Source organism: Pan paniscus, chromosome 10, assembly GCF_029289425.2.
Source record: "Pan paniscus chromosome 10, NHGRI_mPanPan1-v2.0_pri, whole genome shotgun sequence".
Classification (NCBI taxonomy): Eukaryota; Metazoa; Chordata; class Mammalia; order Primates; family Hominidae; genus Pan; species Pan paniscus.
Window position 1 is genome coordinate 16,427,323 of NC_073259.2, and position 19,260 is coordinate 16,446,582.

A 19,260-nucleotide genomic window follows, 5' to 3' on the forward strand; every position below is an offset into this window, starting at 1 on the left:
TGCTATTCTAACTTCTTTTTGTTTGTTTGTTTGTTTTTTGTTTGTTTGTTTGTTTGTTTTGAGTCAGGGTCTCACTCTGTTGCCCAGGCCATAGTGCAGTGGCGCAATCTCAGCCTACCACAACCTCTACCTCCTGGTCTCAAGAAATCCTCCCAACTCAGCCTTGCAAGTACCTGGGACCACATGTGTGCACCACCATGACTGGCTAATTTTTGTATTTTTTTTTTTTCTTGATAGAGACAGGATTTTGCCATGTTGCTCAGGCTGGTCTCAAACTCCTGGGGTCAAGTGATCCACCCACCTCAGCCTCCTGAAGTGCTGGTATTACAAGTCTGAGCCATGGCACCTGACCTTGATAATCTACTTTCATACAAAACTGTCTTTAACCAGCAAAGATCAAGAAGAAACAGAAGGGCATTACATAATTGAAAAAGGCTCAATTCAGCAGGAAGACATTACTATTCTAAATGTATATGCACCTGACAAAGGAACACCCAGATTCAGAAAGCAAGTTCTCAGAGACCTATTAAAAGATTTAGAAAATCACACAATAATAGCAAGAGATTTCAACACCCCACCAACTAGACAGAACATCAAGGCAGAAAACTAACAAAGTTATTCAGGACCTGAAATAGACACTTAACCAAATGAACCTAATAGACATCCACAAAACAGTTCACCCCAAAACAACAGAATACATATTCTTCTCATCTGCACATGGCATATAATCTAAAATCAGCCACACAACCTAACATAAAATAATTTCTAGCAAATATGAAAAAAAGAAAACCATACCAACCACATTCTTGGACCACAGCACAATAAAAATATAAATAAATACTAAGAAAATACCTTAAAACCATATAATTACATAGAAATTAAACAACCCTCTCCTGAATGACTTTTGGGTACATATTGAAATAAGGCAGAAATCAAGAAATTCTTTGAACATAATGAGAACAAAGATACAACATACCAGAATCTCTGGGATATGGATAAGGCAGTGTTAAGAGGAAAGTTCGTAGCAATAAACACTCACATCAATAAGTTAGAATGATCTTAAATTAATAACATAACTTCACAAGAGAAACTAAACAAACAAGAGCAAACCAATGCCAAAGCTAGCAAAATACAATAAATAACCAAAATCAGAGCTGAACTGAAGGAAATTGTGATTTAAAAAAACATACAAAAGGTCAGTGAATCCAGGATTTGATGTTTTTAAAAAATTAATATAATAGACCCCTAACCAGACTAATAAAGAAAAAAAAGAGAGAAGATCCAAATAAACCCAATCAAAAATGACAAAGTGGATATTACCACTGACCCCACTGAAATACAAACAATCCTCCCAAACTACTGTCAACACCTCTATGCCCACAAGCTAGAAAACCTAGAAGAAATGGATAAACTGCTGGATATGTACAACCTTTCAAGACTGAATCAGTAAGAAATTGAATCCCTGAGCAAACCAATAACAAGTTCCAAATTGAAAGAGTAATAAAAAGCCTACCAGACAAACAAACAAAAAAAGCCTAGGACCTGATGGATTCTCAGCAGAATTCTACCATGTGTATAAAGAAGAACTGGTACTATTCACACTAAACCTACTCTAAAAAACTGAGGAAAAGAAACTCCATGCTAACTCATTCTACAAGGCTAATATCACCCTGATACCAAAACCAGGCAGAGACACAACAATAAAAGAAAACAACCTCGATAAACATAGATTTAAAAAAAACACTCCACAAAATGCCAACAAGCTGAATCCAGCAGCACATCAAAAAGCTAATCCACCATAATCAAGTAGGCTTTATCACTGGGATACAAGTTTGGTTAAACACATGTAAATCAATATATGTGATTCATCACATAAGTGAAACTAGCAAAAACCACATTATTATCTCAATAGATGCAGAAAAGGCTTTCAATAAAATTCAATGTCTCTTTATATTAAAAACTCTCAACAAACTAGACATTGAAGATACATACTTCACAATAATAAGAGCCACCCATGACAAACCCACAGCCAATATCATACTAAATGGGCAAAACTGGAAGCATTACCCCTTGAAAACAGGAACAAGACAAGGGTGTCCTCTCTCACCACTCTTATTCAACAGTACTGGAAGTCCTGGTCAAAGCAATCAGGAACAGAAATAAATAAAAGGCATCCCAATAGGAAGAGAAGTCAAATTATCCCTGTTCGCAGATAATGTGACTTTATACCTAGAAATCCCCACAGTTTCTGGCCAAAATCTCCTTGGTCTGATAAACAAACTCAGCAAATTCCCAGGATACAAAATCAATGTACAAAAATTAGTAGCATTCCTATAGCAACAAAATTCAAGCAAAGACAAATCAAGAAGGCAATCCCTTTCACAATAGTCCCCAAAAATAAAATACATAGGAATACAGCTGACCAGGGAGGTGAAATATCTCTACAAAGAGTATTACAAGAGACTGTTCAATTAAATCCAATAAGACACGGACAAACGGGAAAACGTTCCAGGTGCATAGATGGGAAGAATCAATATTGTTTAAATGCCCATACTGCCCAAACCAATTTATAGATTCAATGCTATTCCTGTCAAATTATCATTGATATTCTTCACAAAATTAGAAACAAACTATTTTAAAATTCACTGGGAATGAAAAAAAAAAGCCCAAATAGCCAAGGCAATACCAAACAAAAAGAACAAACAGGAAGTATAACATTACCTGACTGAACCATACTACAAGGATACAGAGACTAAAACAGCATGGTAGTGGTACAAAAACAGGCATGTAGACCAAGGGAATAGAATAGAGACCCGAGAAATAATGCCACCCACCTACAACCATCTAATCTTCAACAAAGTTAACAAAAACAAGCAATGAGGAGAGACTCCCTGCTCTATAAATGGTGCTGGGATAACTGGATAGCCATGTGCAGAAGATGGAAATGGACACCTTTCTTATACATACACAAAACTCAATGCAAGCTGGGTTAAATAATAAAATGTAAAACCTAAAACTATTTTTTTAAAAAACGGAAAAATAACCTAGTAAACACCATTCTGGCATAGGACCTGGCAAAGATTTCATGGCAAAGACACCAAAATCAATTGCAACAGAAACAAAAATTGAAAAGTGGAACCTCATTAAACTGAAGAGCTTCTGCACAAGAAAAGAAACTATGAACAGAGTAAACAGACAACCTGCAGAATGGGAGAAAATATTTTGTAAACTATGCAACTGACAAAGGCGTAATATCTGGAACATATAAGGAATTTACATTTACAAGCAAAAAACAAATACCACCATTAAAAATTTGATAAAGGACATGAACAATTTTCAAGTGAAGACATACACTCAGCCAACAAACATATGAAAAAATGCTCAATATAACTAATCATTAAAGAAATGTGATTCAAAACCACAATGAGATACTATCTCATACCAGTCAGAATAGCTATTACTAAAACCCCAAAAAAACAACAGATTCTGGCAAGACTGTGGTGAAAGGGAATGCTTTCACACTGCTGGTGGGGAGGTAAATTAGTCCAGCCATTGTGGAAATCAGCATGGCAATTTTCCAAAGAACTTAACACAGAATTACCATTCAAACCAGCAATTCCATTATTGGATATATATCCAGAGAAATATAAATTGTTCTACCATAAAGACACATGCATGAAAATATTCATGACAGAACTATTCATAATAGCAAAGACATGGAATAAACCTAAATGCCCATAAATAGTAGACTGGATAAAGAAAATATGGTACATACACACCATGGAATACTATGCAGTCATTAGAAAAAAAACAAGATGATGTAGCAATATGGATGGAGCTGGAGGCCATTATCCTAAGCCAATAAACATGGAAACAGAAAACAAATACCACATGTTCTCACTTATAAGTGGGTGCTAAACATTGAGTACCGATGGACACAAAGAAGGGAACGACAGACACCACGGTCTATGTGAACAGAGAGAAGGAGGAGAGTGAAGATAAAAGAGATACCTATCAGGTACTCTGCTTACCACCTGAGTGACAAAATAATCTGTACACAAAGTGCCTGAGACATGCAATTTACTTACATAACAAACCTGCACATGTACCCCAGAATCTAAAATAAAAGCTAAAAAAAGAAAAAAAAACTGCAAAGTGAAATGAGATTTATCTTTAAATAAGGTAGTACTGAAGGCCTCAATGATTCAATGATATCTGAGGAGTGATAATGTTCAGTGTTGATATCTGAGAAAGAGCAATCCAAGAAGAAGGGACACAAGTATGAAGTCCCTGAGGCAATGCTTGGCATATTCAAGAAGTGACACAAAGGCCAGTGTTGTTAGCATGGGATGAGCCAGGTGTTTTAGGACACACAGGCAGACAAAATCAGATCATTCAAATGATTATAAGACTTTGTAAGGATTTGGCCTTTACTCTGAATTAGATGAAAGCCACTGAAAAATCTGGAGAAGAATGGCATGATCAAATTTGCGTTTTTACAGGTTCTCTCTGGCTGCCGCCTTGAGAATACATCAGGATAAAAGGATGTGCAGAACTAGAAAGAATAATTAGAAACTCACGGCAAATACCCTGGCAAGATATGCAGCAGTTTAGACTAGTATGGCAGAGTGATGACAAGGGATTGGATTCTGTAGGTTTTTGAGGGTAGAGTCAACAAAATTTGCTGATGCCTTAAAGATGAGTTCTGAAAGAGAGAAAATATTGACTCCATTTTTTTTTAGTCTAAGCATCTGAAAGTCTGAAGTGGTCATTAGCAGAAGAGGGAAAGACTGTAGAAGAAACAAATCTGACAATTGGGGGAAGAGCAGTATTTTGATTTGGACATGTTAGTTCAAGTTCTTGTTAGGCATCCAAATGAAGATGTCAAATAGTCTATTAGAGAAAGGATTCCGGAGACCAGCGTTGAGATCTCAGCTGAAAGATTAAATTTTGGCATCATCAGCACACAGAAAATAAGTAAGGCCATGAGTAGATGAACTTACCTAAGAAGTGAGAGTTAAACGAGAAGGAAAAAAACGTAAATTTAGACCCTTATTTTATACTGTACACAAAAATTAACTCATAAGTAATTGATCATAGAGAAAAGAAGTTAAGAAATAAGATACTAACAGATACTGAGACATTGTACAAAATGCAAGAAATCAAAAATGGGTTAGTAAACCATAATTCTATCTATGTATTTCTTCACTTATATCATTATCTAATTATATATAGATCATCATATAATTAAAATCCCCCACGTATCAATCTGCCAATATCTGCATTGCTATATTGGCAAAATGATATATATGAATATATAGATGAATAATCAGCCTTATTCCTCTCTATTGAACCATTTGGCTACATTATCAGTAAGGAGACTGCATGAGATCACCAACAAAACAAGTCTGATTGATTAAAGATTGAAGAATTGAGACCTTCGGCAGTGTGACATTTTCGGTTTAGAGGCAAGAGAAAGAACTAGCAAAGGAGATTGAGAAGAGGTGCCCAGTGAACAACAATAAAATCAGAAGAGGGCAGCATCCCCCCAGTAAACCATGTTCAATGTTGCTAATAGAGCATGCGACATGATGACTAACCACTGGCAACACGCACTCACTGGTGATCTTAACAAATGTCAGATTTAATGAAGTGGTGACAGCAACAGCCTCATTGGATTGGGCTGATAGGCCAATAGTTGAAGAGGCTTCATACTTTGCTAAATAACTATAAATCAAGAGGAAAACAGAGTTGAAAAAGCTGAGTCCTGAGGTCAGGCACTGATATGACAAATCAAAGACCCTCAGCCAGTTCTCAGGACTGAGCCAATTCACAGAAGCAGAGATAAACGACTGAAAGGAAGCTTAAGTCCTCTTGATAATGAACACTGGGGGTGGTAGTACATTTTATATCCCTATTCAGTTAACCTATCTGGCCTCTGCCAAAACCAGATGGATTATCAGATGAATGCACATTAGCATAAACTTAAATCGCACTTGCAGATGCTCTCTAGGATGTGGTACCTTCACTGAGCAGAACGTGGTTTCCGGTACTTTGTATGTGGCTTTTGATTTGGCGAATGTTTTTAAATCTACACCCTTTGTGAGAGAAAATCAAAACAATTTGTTTGTTGGGGTAAGAACAAAAGCACTGCTTCACTGTTTTATGTCAGAGCTGTGTCACTTCTGTTTTCAGTTTAATTGGCATTTTGCAAAACATCATGCTAACTCAATATATTAATAATATTACTTTAATTGGTATTCATAAGCAGGAAGTGGCAAGTTCCTTAAATATAGTAAAATAGTATTACTTTGAACAGAAGTAAAATACCAGAAGAAGAGAGACATAAACCTCAGCAGATTCAGGAACTTATAACATAGATGGTGTTTTTACAGGTCCGTGCTCCTGGTCCTTGTGTCAAAACATCCTTTTTAAAGTAAACGGCATGTTTCCTGATACATAATTCTTCTCACTAAAAAAGAGGCACAGTGTTTTTTGGGCCTATTGGGATTTTGGAGTCAACATATTCCTCATTTGAGGATATTGCTCTGACTCACTAATGGAGTTTCCAAAGGCCACTGGTCTCAAGTGGAAACCAGAACAAAAAAGGGTTCCATAGCAGCTATAGGGTCTGGCTTAAGCTGCTCTGCCCGTTGTGCCAGATGATCCAGCAGAATTCAAACATGCTAGAGGCATGCATAGTGGGCATTACAGGACTCTGTCCAAGTCTCTGACAAATCCATAGAAGAGGGGAGAGAAAACCCCTAGGGAATTAGTGCAAGACCATTCCCTCTTCAGCAGAGGAGTGCCCTCTGTCTCAAAAACAAAACAGCAGTTGCAGAAGATTAGAGACAAGAGAAAGAACCAGCAAAGGAGACTGAGAAGAGGTGCCCAGCGAACAATGATAAAATCAGAAGATGGCAGCATCCCCCAAATAAACCAGGTTCAATGCTGGAAGACTAACCATTGCCCCTCTAAGCATGAGCGCCTCTAAGCACAAGACCCTGCGCAACAGTGGAAATCATATGCCCGTAAAGCCAGTCATGATTGGAAGACATGAGCAAATCTGAGTGGTACACGGAGTAGACAGTATTGGACTTAAACATGTGCTTCCTCAGATTCCCTTAAATGTCTCTTATTCTCTAAGCCGGCACCTTGCCTGATCCAGATCATCCTACCATCCTTCCTATAGGGACTTGAATGGAACACCACACTGTGGGCCTGAGGTCTGTCTTTCATAACGGCCACCAACGGACTGGATGATGGAAAGCAGAACAGCAGACATGGTAGTTCTGCCTCAGGGAAACCCTGGCCAATGGGAAATAGAAGACAGAAGACAGCTGAACAGATACATTCTCCCTCCTCTCTCGCTTCCATGGACTAATGCTGGCTGTGGTATTCCCCTTGTAGCCTTTCCGGAAAAGTACTGGGGTCCAAGTGCATTCATCTGATGACCACCATGCTGTCTCTCTCACCTTATAATGAAGTTGCCACAACAGAGTCACATACACACAACACATTGTTACAATACATCCCAACACGTTCTTTCACATCTGCTCTTGCCTCACTTTCCACGTGCTCTTGCCTCAATTTCCACATGTCCCTGCCATTGCTGCCCTGAACTTACCTTCCAAAGAAATGTTATCACTTTAATATCAGACACTGGCTCTAGTTCTAGACCTCCAAAGCTAAGATATTCATTCAGTGGTATAATTTATTTTTCACTCACTTTTCTGTGATTTTATAATATGGCAATTAAAATGTTCATTTAGAAAGGATATTAAAAATATTATATAAAAATCACATTTTAGTAAGGTAATTCATAACTAACTCAATTTTTAAAATTGAAATGCATTTTTTACATAATAATCAGCTAGAAATATCACAATACAAATATATCATTCACAATCGAGAAAATATATACAAATATCCAAAAATCTTTTATATGCTGTTTTGAAGGTATTGTAGTAGGTGCCATCGGATTTTGATGTTCCACCTTGTCTCCATGTTTTTTGTCTGATATAGCTGCATCAAGGCTATATATAGCGATATTTCCTCTGCAAGTATGGAATAACTACACTTTTACTCTGAAAAATGCTTCTTCTTAGATAATTCTGTCACCTCAACCAGAAACCAGAATAGGCAAATTCATGCAACTGTAGATTTTGTGATGTTTCATTTTCACTGGTTCACCACCCCAATATATGTAATTTATTAGTCTATTCACTAACTCATTTGTTCTTCAAAATATTTTTGGCTATCTATTTTTTATGTGATCTTTTAGGTCCTGGCAGTCAACAGTAAGCAAGGTCTGCAGGATCTCTGTTTTTTGTTGTTCTTGTTTTTTGAGGCGGAGTCTCGCTCTGTAGCCCAGGCTGGAGTGCAGTGGCGCCATCTCCTCTCCCTGCAAGCTCCGCCTCCTGGGTTCATGCCATTCTCCTGCCTCAGCCTCCCGAGTAGCTGGGACTACAAGCTCCCGCCACCATGCCCTGCTAATTTTTTTGTATTTTTAGCAGAGACGGGGTTTCACAGCGTTAGCCAGGACGGTCTTGATCTCCTGACTTTGTGATCTGCCCACCTCGTGATCTGCCCACCTCGGCCTCTCAAAGTGCTGGGATTACAGGCGTGAGTCACCGACCCCGACCAGGGTCTCTGCTTTTATGGTGCTTACGTTGTACCAGGAAAGATATATAATAAACAAACAAATAACTAAATCAAATGATTTATCTCAAGGTTTAGATAACATTGTTAAAATTTCATAACTCCGAGAATTGATACAGTCTGTAGAATTTACTTGTTTAATGACGTTATACATTTTTTCCTATAATAGAAATTGCTATCACTGAATATGTCAACACACTTTCTCTCACTGCATTATTTGCAACTAGATAATAATAAAACATATATTTAAGTCATTTCCTATCATTAATACATAGATGTCATAGACGTCATTTTAAAATTTGCAGAAAGTATAATTCAAATGATTTTCATAATTTCTATACTATTTTTACATGGAGTATTTTTTCAAGTAATAAAGATTTGAGTTCATTTATGTGATGTTTAAAAAGATTTTTAAATGTGGAAGATAGTGGAGAGAAACGGCAATTTACGGGCTCTGAAGCAGTTTAGGAAAGAAACGGAAATATTTGGTATCCGATCTCAATTTCAAAAAAGGTTTTCTTTACCTCAAAAACTGGAAGAAATGACTTTTCTACCTGTATATGGAGACTTATGACAGCACTTAAGAGGTCAGCATTGTGTTTCTTTCTTCATCCCTATTACAGATATGACTTTTTTCTCAGTTGTTCACATATTTGTATAAAATCTAATATTCCTCAGTACTGATTATGGTAGACATATACAAAATGTATTCCAAATATATTTTTCATCCTTGAATTTTATTTTGTGCATAGTTTTCTAACAATAATTGTTTGCTTTAAATTAAACATAAAATTAGAATTCATTATGAAACAAAAACTACCCCAAAGATAAAACTTCATTATTGATTTAGATTAGAATGCTCATACCATCCAAAAAACTAGACGTTCAAATAATCACGTTTAAGCACACTATGGTACATACGTATGGTACAAATAACAGTGGAAAAGAGCAAAGATTTTGTGAAATAAGCTGTAAGTTCTTAACAATTATAAATAGAGATCATAAATTTTTCAAATGAAACATGATAATATGAACTGTATTGTGAATACACATGGCTTCATGATTCTGAACAATTTCTTACAATATTTTCTATAATTTGGCAGTTTGTAAAAAATGATTATGTTATTGCCACTCTCTCTTAAGTGTTTCATATACACATACACATGCATATATAGATACTTTTTAGACTAACTTTAGGTAAAAGACTTTTCTAGATATACTTTTGGAAATTACTCAAAAACATACAATACAGAAAAACCAGTGGAAAGTATAAAATGCTCCAGACAACATCAGTTTGTTTTCTCTTGGAGACACACGATGTCCCACTTGTGAATCTAGAAATTTGAGAGTTTCAGGTCTTTTACTCAGCACTTAATCTGACACAAAATCAAAAGAAAGGTCTGTTTCAGCTTCTTGCTTCCCCAAATTAGGATGAATGAATGAAATGAAGTATATAATTGCAGTAGTTTGGCAGAGCATGAGGACAGGTTCGTTCTACAGCCTCCTCCTAAAATTCCAAATCGATGTGATTAGGGACAGAAAGTAAACAGCAAATAACAAGAGGAAGGAGGTTACCGTTTGCAAAGCTTTTATGTGGACCTTGGTGTTGGAATCTGGAGATCCTTTGCCATGGAGCTGCATCTTCTTGAGATGTTTACACAAAGAACAGATTAAGAGCAGAAAAGATAACAGGGACAGAGTAAAGGGTATTGTTTGCAAGCGTGGTTACAGTCATATCTGAAAGGTGCGTCAGATCACTCAATTTGATCTCCCAACTCACGTTTCCTTCATATTCTTTTGTCCACATACTCTCATCCATGTTTACCACAACAAGATGACAAACCAAAAATAACAAAGACCCCAATAGTATCACTGGAATGACACTCTTAATTCTCCTTTTTAAGTGAAGAAAAATAAAGTTGAAGAAATTGGCAATCTTGAGCAAATAAAATATGCTGAGGCTGGTAGCAACCCAGATGCTGAAATGGTTGGTTACAGCCCAGGCATTAATAGTAGTAATTCTTACTCCTAAACTATATGAACCTGGATTCAAAACAGTTGCATACCAATGTAATAATATTACCCAGAGCAAACCAACTCTGGAGACTGCCAGAGCAGTGAGAATTTGGTCAGCAAAGGAGATCTTTTGTCTCTTGACCCACTCAATGGAATTTACCAACACTAGCAAGCCATTAGCAAAATTCCCAAGAACAAATGTAACCACTAGTAAAATGGAAAAAATGATGGGTAGTAAAGTTATCATGTCTGAACAGACAAAAAGATAGAAAAAATGAAGGCCTAACAGCACTGGCTGTGATCCTTTAATATCCTGACCTTAAATTTTATGTGCACCTGATTTCTGAATGTGCAGTAACATTCTTTTTACTTTCAAATACTGTGACCAGTGTCAAACGAGAAAGTAGCAGTTTATGCTAATTGATAGTTCGATAATGTATTTATGGAAAACATTCTAATTTTCAAACAGCTCAACTTAATTCATTCATTCAATGTCTGTTCTTGTTAGAGACTTGTTAGATACTGAAGTAGAAGTGAAACCGGAATTTTCATTTGCCGGCATGCAAATAAAGACATATTCTCTTTCAGTGTTTTGCAATGTTTTCCTCGTTTCACCTTTCCATAATTTGTGTTCAGTAACTTTAGCTGTTTGTTATGGAAAATGTGCCACATATTTCATACAGTAAATGCCTAAATCTTAAAGGGAGATTAGTCATAACTAGGATCATCACCATGACCAATTTTTATGCTAGATTTAAATAGACAAAATCCAAACTTTTTAATCAAAATCATCGAAAATTTTCTTGGGAACCATGGGAATGCCAATACACCTTAAAATCTTATTCCTGCTAACCAGTACTTTTGTATGACATTATTGTTAACAAGCTCATAAAACATACACACATAGACAGACACACACACATACACACACCCATCCAGAAAAAATGAACTTTTAAAATAATTTCCAAAATGGAAAATGCGTTTCCAGGAGGTCATCCTGGTGAAATTAGTCCTATTTTCCCACTCAGGGTTTTCAGCCCATAAAAATATATTAAACATATCTCTCATACTTAGACCCTTGGTAAAGTTACTCTCAAGTCTATTGAATGTCTAAATATTTGTTATTTCATTAAAATATTCAACATTTTTGTAAATATTCCTGAGTATCCCATTATTTGACATCTTGCAGTATTTTCCCACCACAGACAGGGTGACTACCTTGCCCCTGGGCTCTGAGTACACTCACATAGCTTGCTTTGATTAACAGAAAATTGGTAGACTTCACACAGAGGTTTGAGATGGTTTCCACACTGGAGTTTCTTTTCCTTTTCTGTTTATTATGAGAACATTGCCTGGCTACTACTCTGTTCCCAGAAGGAGAATGAGAAAATAATGGAGTCAGTTTGTCCCTGCCTGATCCAGCCTACAATGTCCAAACTCTAACTAATTCCAAGACGCAGAACTTGGCCCATCTCATATCACCAGAGCCATCCAGCAAACCCAGCTTAGAAAAACTGAATCCAAAGACATGTGAGATATCGATATGTAATGTAGTGTTGGAGAGGTTTCTCTGGCAGTAAAACCTAACTGATATAGGTACTCTGCTAAACCAAGCGTGTGGGAAATATGTCCACCCTTGTTGTGTCAGGAATAGAGGAGCCAAAAGAAAAATAGATAAGGAATGGCAAAGTTTTGTCATGCAAGGTAGATAATTAAAGGTAGAGGCTGGGCGCGGTGGCTCACGCCTGTAATCCCAGCACTTTGGGAGGCTGAGGTGGGCAGATCAAGAGGTCAGGGGATCGAGACCATCCTGGCTAACACGATGAAACCCCGTCTCTACAAAAAATACAAAAAATTAGCCAGGCGTGGTGGCGGGCGCCTGTAGTCCCAGCTACTCGGGAGGCTGAGGCAGGAGAATGGTGTGAAGCCCGGAGGTGCAGTTTGCAGTGAGCGGAGATGGCGCCACAGCACTCCAGCCTGGGCGACAGAGCAAGACTCCGTCTCAAAAAAAAAAAAAAAAAAGTAGAAAAAAACCTTTGGAAAGATCTGGGTACTTCAGGTAGCGTCTTCTCTTATTTCTACATGTTGTAACTAAAATAAAGTTCCTACTTCAACTCTCTTAGAGTTGTATGTAAAGATATATAAATGGTGAATTTTTTCCTAGGTATATAATGAGCAGAGTAATCAATAATTTTTACGGTGCACTTCTCCTAATAATTTTCAAATAAAATTATAATGCACACTTAGAAATGAGTCAAAATAAAAATGGTAAACACAGCAATGTATTATAAACTCTCATGTAACCATCATATAGGGCAAGACGTGGAACATTGCAAAGAGCCTAGGTCCACCTCCATGCTGCTTTTCAAGCCCCTAAATGTTTCTTCACATCTGGTAACAATTTTCTACTTTTCCCAACACTTGGGTCACACAATACAATAAAAGCTTCGTCTAGGCCTTATCCTGCAAGTTGGAAGAAATAGGAAATTGATTTCATGTGATTAGCTTTTTGTTTTGTTTTGTTTTGTTTTGTTTTTGGCATAGCAGCTTGATGAGTCCTCACCACAAACTCTCCTTACAGGGAAATTCAATGAACAGCACTGGATCTCAAAATGCCGTTCCAATAAATAAAATATAGTACCTCAATTACAAATACACCATTGTATTCCATGAATTAACTTTTATTTTGCTTATAATGTAGAAATGGGGCTCTTTGCCTTCAAACTGCATCATTACCCAAGTGAGAGATCAAAGAGGTGAGGGGAAACTTACATTTGATTTGTTTAGTCCTAAAATCCTCTTTTTAAAAATAAGAGATTAGGGTGTGGTGGCACGTGCCTGTCATCTCACTACTCAGGAGGCTGAGGCAGGAGAATCGTTTGAACCCAAGAGGCGGAGGTTGCAGTGAGCTGAGATGGCGCCACTGCACTCCAGCCTGGGCTAGAGAGCGAGACTCCGTCTCAAAAGAAAAATAAATAAATAATAAAAATAATAAACAAATAAAAATAATAGATTGATCATGAAATGGTTTATCTCTCTGATTAAAGAATTGTATTTACGTTAAAAACTAAATCTTTATTACAGTGTTCCTTGGATTAGTTTAAGGTCATCCATAAATAACTATTTTCTTAAGCAATGTATTTTAAACTAAACTAAACTTAATTTCTAAATCTAAATGTATTTAGCTTGACTTGAACTTTACCGTTTACTAATGTAACTTGCCCATAATGATATTCTTTTTTTAAATTACGTAGGCATTATCCAATTTATGAATGTATATATTTCAAAAAGTAAATTATTTAATGGGATAGATGTAGATAGAGATGATGATGATAGCTACAAGGTAGAATGCTAGCTAATAAATGTGACCATTCATTTTTCTAAGTGCTACAATTCAGGGTAATGGGATAACACAATTATTCTTTCTCCTGGCTTTATGATTCTCATATTATTCTCAGCATCAGGGCTTAGACTGGAATAATACCTTTGATGGAGGACATTTCCCTTACCCCTTCATGGGAGGGAACTGGGGCTCACTGACGCTAGAACCCGCCAGCTGCTTTAGGGCTGGCAGGGGTGAAATCCACTCGCTGGGACCCACTGCGCCCAGCCCTCATGGGAGGGAGCACACAGGTGAACAGGTGCAGGAGCACTTTTGGATACCAGCAGGAACAAATTCTGTGCAGGCCCCGCAGCAGCATCTAGGGGGGTGCCCGCACCCCTGAAACCTCGAGGGGGAGGGTGTTACAGTGCTCTTTTAGCTCTGCTATCTGCAGACGTCTTAAGTGTTAGTAGCTCAGTGGGCCCTTTGCCTTTTCGCTTGAGGCGGCTGCCTCTTGCCAGCAAGGGCAGAGGTTCAGTGTAACAACTTTTCGTATCTGCATTCCTGGCTCCTGAGCTCTCGTCCAGCTTCCAAGAAAAATGAGGTTGCACAACCGAATTGGAGGATGGTAAATGAGGGAGATTTTATTTTGATGGAAGTGACTCTCAGCAGGAAGGGGAGCTGGAAAGGGAATGTGAAGCAGGAAGGTAATCTTCCCCTGAAGTCCGGCTGTCTCCAGCCAGACTCTTCTCGAAAGTCACGCCTTCAACCTGTCCCTCTGAAGTCAAGCCACTTCTCTCCAACGTCCCACCATAGTCTACAACATTGAGCTGCTTCTCCTCTCGATCTTCAGCCACTTCTCACTACCGGTGGAGCCTGGGGTTTTATGGGCATAGGATGAGGGGTGGGGCAGGCCAAAAAAGGCAACATTTGAGCGGGAAAACAGGGATAGAAGTACTCCCTTTGGGCCACAGTCTCAGTCTATTTGGCTTGAGAGTGGGGCTTTAGCTGAGGACCTGCCCTCTTCTGTCTAGAATTTCTCAGCCTCCTGCTCCTATCACCTTCACATAGTATTTCGTCAATGACAACTTTAAACCAACATATTTCCATAAGTTTGCTAGCTATTTTTTTCTTTTATTAAATTCTAAAAATCATGGCAAACATGACTTCCAGCAAATAGCACCTGCTCTTTGTTTTTTTTGTTTTTTTGTTTTTTTGCATTTTCATATGAACATGTACAAATACTCCGTGCAATTATACAGTACATAAAATTTATCATATGTATCAATAGCATCATTAGCAAGCCAAATTCTTTCAAATGGTTATTTACATTCTCAGCTACTGTGATGAAATATGGAGTATTTTATTTTATTTTATTTTGAGATGGAGTCTCACTCTGTTGCCCAGGCTAGAGTGCCATGGTACAATCTCGGCTCACTGCAACCTCCGACTCCCAGGTTCAAGCAATTCTCCTTGCATCAGCCTCCTGAGTAGCTGGGATTAAAAGCATCCACCACCACACCCGGCTAATTTTTGTATTTTTTAGCAGAGATGGGGTTTTGCCATGTTGGCCAGGCTAGTCTTGAACTCCTGACCTCAGGTGATCTGCCTGTCTCGGCCTCCCAAAGTGTTGGGATTACAGACGTGAGCCACTGCACCTGGTCCCTTGGAGTATTTTATTATCGCAAGCAATGCAGCACTACACATACAAAAACATACCCAAAGATTATACTAAATAAGTTTTACACTTTAACACATTTAACTTTCTGGTTTTTTCTCTAATAGAGAGCCAAAAAATTATAGTAACAAAATATTTTTTCCAACACATGTGTGCACATACTGTGATTTTTGAATGGTAACAATATGACTGAAATTATTTTATTTAAGGATAAATTTAGGGATAATCGTCCGTATAATTTAATATCTGCAGTACTATAATTTATTGAAAATTCAGTAATTTCTGTCACTTTGTGCACTGTAAATAATTAAATTGGAAATAAGAACAAAAGGTGTCCAGCAATGTATCAATATTCAAAATTTGATGTTTCAAATTAAGATTCGCATTAAGAATTTGAATTTATAGTTCTTGCTTATATATTATTTTTAAAATTAAAGAAAAGTTTTTTTCGTTTTTGAGATGGAGTTTCATTCTTGTTGCCCAGGCTGGAGTGCAATGGCACAATCTCTGCCCACTACAACCTCCGCCTCCCAGGTTGAAGCGATTCTCCTGCCTCAGCCTCCCTAGTAGTTGGGATTACAGGAGCCCGCCACCACACCCAGCTAATTTTTTGTATTTTCTAGTAGATACGGGCTTTCACCATGTTGGCCAGGCTGGTCTTGAACTCCTGACCTCAGGTGATCCACCCGCCTCAGCCACCCAAAGTGCTGGGATTACAGGCCTGAGCCACTTTGCCCGGCCCTAAAATTTTAACTTGCGTTTATAACTACTATAAAAGTCTATTTGACTTTATTCAGCAAAAACTCTAATAATTACAATTCTATCTATGAGAATATGTAGTTTCAGTGTAATTTTATATTCATTATTTTACTTTTTTTGCCTTTTAAATATTTTTATTATTGTGGAACATAGCATACAGACAGAAAGCAACAAAACCTAAAAGCACAGTAAGAGAAAAAATTATAACTTTACTCCCCGTGTTGACCACATCTTGGTCAAAAAATAGAATTTTCCAGCCATCCAGACACTCCCCATATATGCCTTCTGTTGATCCCACTCTCCTCTTGTTTTCCTCCTCCCTACTATCCATATTGTTGTAATAGTCACTCATATGTTTCACTTTAGAGTTTTGTCACCAATGTAATAAATTGCAATGTATTAAAGATATATTTTTGAAAACTTTATATAAATGGAATTAAAATGAATGTTTTTCACTATTGATAGATCCTCTTACACTTGTGAGTATTATCTAATCAGCTCAAATTTGTTTATTTTCTTTGTTATATACATTTTTTGTAAACATGTCTCTCTAGTTGGTTCATTTTGATTACTGTATAGTACTATACTCATATAGGTATGCCATAATTTATTTATCTATTTTATCACTGATGGACATTTGAGAAACTTCTCAACTTTAGCTATGAAAACACAGTGATATTCATGTGTGTGTGTACATTTTCTGGTAAGAGTACCTGTACTGAGTCTTAAGATGTGCTCCTTCATCTTCATCAGATAATGCCATACTAAGCCAAAGAATTATATCAATTTATACTTCTAGGAGCAGTGTTTGAAAATTCTCATTACTTCTTGTTCTTTTCAAAATTAGTAATATCAGAATAATTTTCACACTTTTATATTTATATAAAAATTATTAAACTTAACATTTTATAATTCTTTTTCTATTCAATTTTAAAACGTAACTTTAGTTCAAAAATTACATATTACTCTTTTATCATTCTATGATTGTGATTTTATACACATTTCTCAAGAATGAATTGCATATTTTATGCACTTATTCGTATTCTATTATTAAATTTTCTAATCATTTTTCATGAAGTTTCAAATTCTCATTTGATATCAGCAAATATAATTATACCAGAGATATTCCTTCAGTCAAACATTATGTCAAATCATTTTGAGAAAATATGATTAGTTATTGGCATATTGCAAGGGAAATTTGGAGTGTTTAACAGGCCCTGAAAGGACTCATACAAAGTGTTGAAATATAAAAATGTTTATACATTTAATATAGGTATCATGGGAAAATACAAATTCTACCATTACTAGTATGGAAAAAAATGATTGGTAGTAAACTTCCCATGAACTGAACAGACACACCTTAAAAAAAGGCAAGTCTAATACCACTGGTCATGATCCGCCTTAAGGTCCTGACCTTAAACTCTATGTGTACCTGAATTCCGAATGTGCACTAATATTTTTGATGCTTTTAAATTCAGTTGTGTGACCAATGTCAAGCAGTAAAGCACCAGCACATGCTTATAGATGAGTTCAATGCTGTCTTTATGGAAAATATGTTATTCTCAGAACAGCTCAAATTAACTACTATTCATACACTGTTCTTTCTATTTTTTCTTTTGAAAAAATTTGAATAAAATTTTTCATAATGACGTTGAAGTAAAAGCTGATTTCTCATTTGCAAGCATGCAAATGAAGACATATTCTCTTTCATTGTTTTGCAATTTTTTCCCTCTTTAACTTCTCCATAATTTTTGTTCAGCAACATCAGTTGTTAGGAAAATTTTAAAACCCAATACACAGATTATATATTGGATATCTACATTTTTGAAGGGAGTTTGGTCGTAACTAGAATCATGGCCAAAGTGAATTTGTTTTCCTCAGTACCAGATTTATGTAGACAGAATCCAACTTTTCCTATCAAATGCATTCAAGATTTTTTTGGGAACCCCAGGAAGGCCAGTACTCTTTAAAATCTGGTTGCTGCTAATACCTCTGTATAACCTTATTGGTAACAAGCCAATTAACACGTACAAAGCACCACAACCCCCCCGCCCACACACACACCACATGGATGGGAGGAATTATTGTCCTATAATTTTCAAAATGAAAAATAAATTTCAGGGAGGTCATGTAGGTTGAAAAGTCCTTATTTTCCCACTCATGCTTTTTAGCGCATTTTCAATATTTATCAAACTGATCTCTCATGCTTAGGTCTATAAGTAAGTTATCCTTTTGGGTCTATTAAGTCTTTAAATATTAATTATTTAATTAAAAATATTAAGCAATTTTGTAAATATTCCTTGAGCACTTAAAAAACATGTGTTTTCCACTGAAGAAACTAGACTTCTCTACATGTGATATTTGAATATATTTTTTTCTTTTTAATTTATTTTTGATTACTTAATGGCTTAAGATTAATAGATGCTAAAATAAGACTCCAACCTTGGATTGTATTTCTTTTCAGTTTTGATAATATAATTGTTTCTAAGAAATGATCTTCAAGTCTGATGGCCAGGACAGAAACCCAGATACTCTGTTTCATATAGATATGAACTTAGACTATATTTTACAACTACTATCAGCCTTAGGATAGCCATCTGTAAAATGCACACACAACACCCTCCTTGAGTAGGCTTTATGAGGAGTTAGTACACTATTTGTATAACTGCTTTCAATTTCACCTGTCTGATACAGGCAGAAACCAAGTGTTGCTAGGTTTTCATTTGATCCTGTGTTACTTGATATGTAGAAGTTACCTGTGAAAACTTCCACTCTTGAGTAGATACAGCAGGTTCCAGCAGGCAAAATATTCTTCTGCAGCAGC

General features: G+C 36.7%; 3 protein-coding genes across 3 annotated transcripts in view; all 3 read right to left on the reverse strand.

Annotated features, from left to right (window-relative positions):
• Nucleotides 1-19,260, reverse strand: part of PRH1 (proline rich protein HaeIII subfamily 1) — a 245,644-nt gene that overhangs the window by 83,093 nt on the left and 143,291 nt on the right. Inside the window, exon 4 of the mRNA XM_063593349.1 lies at nucleotides 19,193-19,259. Within this exon, the coding sequence (XP_063449419.1) occupies nucleotides 19,193-19,259 (67 nt within the window). The remainder of the gene's footprint in view (nucleotides 1-19,192; nucleotide 19,260) is intronic.
• LOC134728468 (taste receptor type 2 member 30-like) lies at nucleotides 9,380-19,184 on the reverse strand. Its single transcript, XM_063593354.1, is given in 2 exon segments — nucleotides 9,380-10,372; nucleotides 10,374-19,184. Coding segments are annotated over 2 exon segments (768 nt in total). The 5' UTR covers nucleotides 10,925-19,184; the 3' UTR covers nucleotides 9,380-10,155.
• LOC100980504 (proline rich 4) overlaps nucleotides 9,380-19,260 on the reverse strand; it is a 59,262-nt gene continuing 49,381 nt past the window's right edge. The window contains exons 2-3 of the transcript XR_010108890.1: nucleotides 19,193-19,259; nucleotides 9,380-10,168 (exon numbers count right to left, since the gene is read on the reverse strand). The gene's annotated coding sequence lies outside the window, so the exon portion shown is untranslated. The remainder of the gene's footprint in view (nucleotides 10,169-19,192; nucleotide 19,260) is intronic.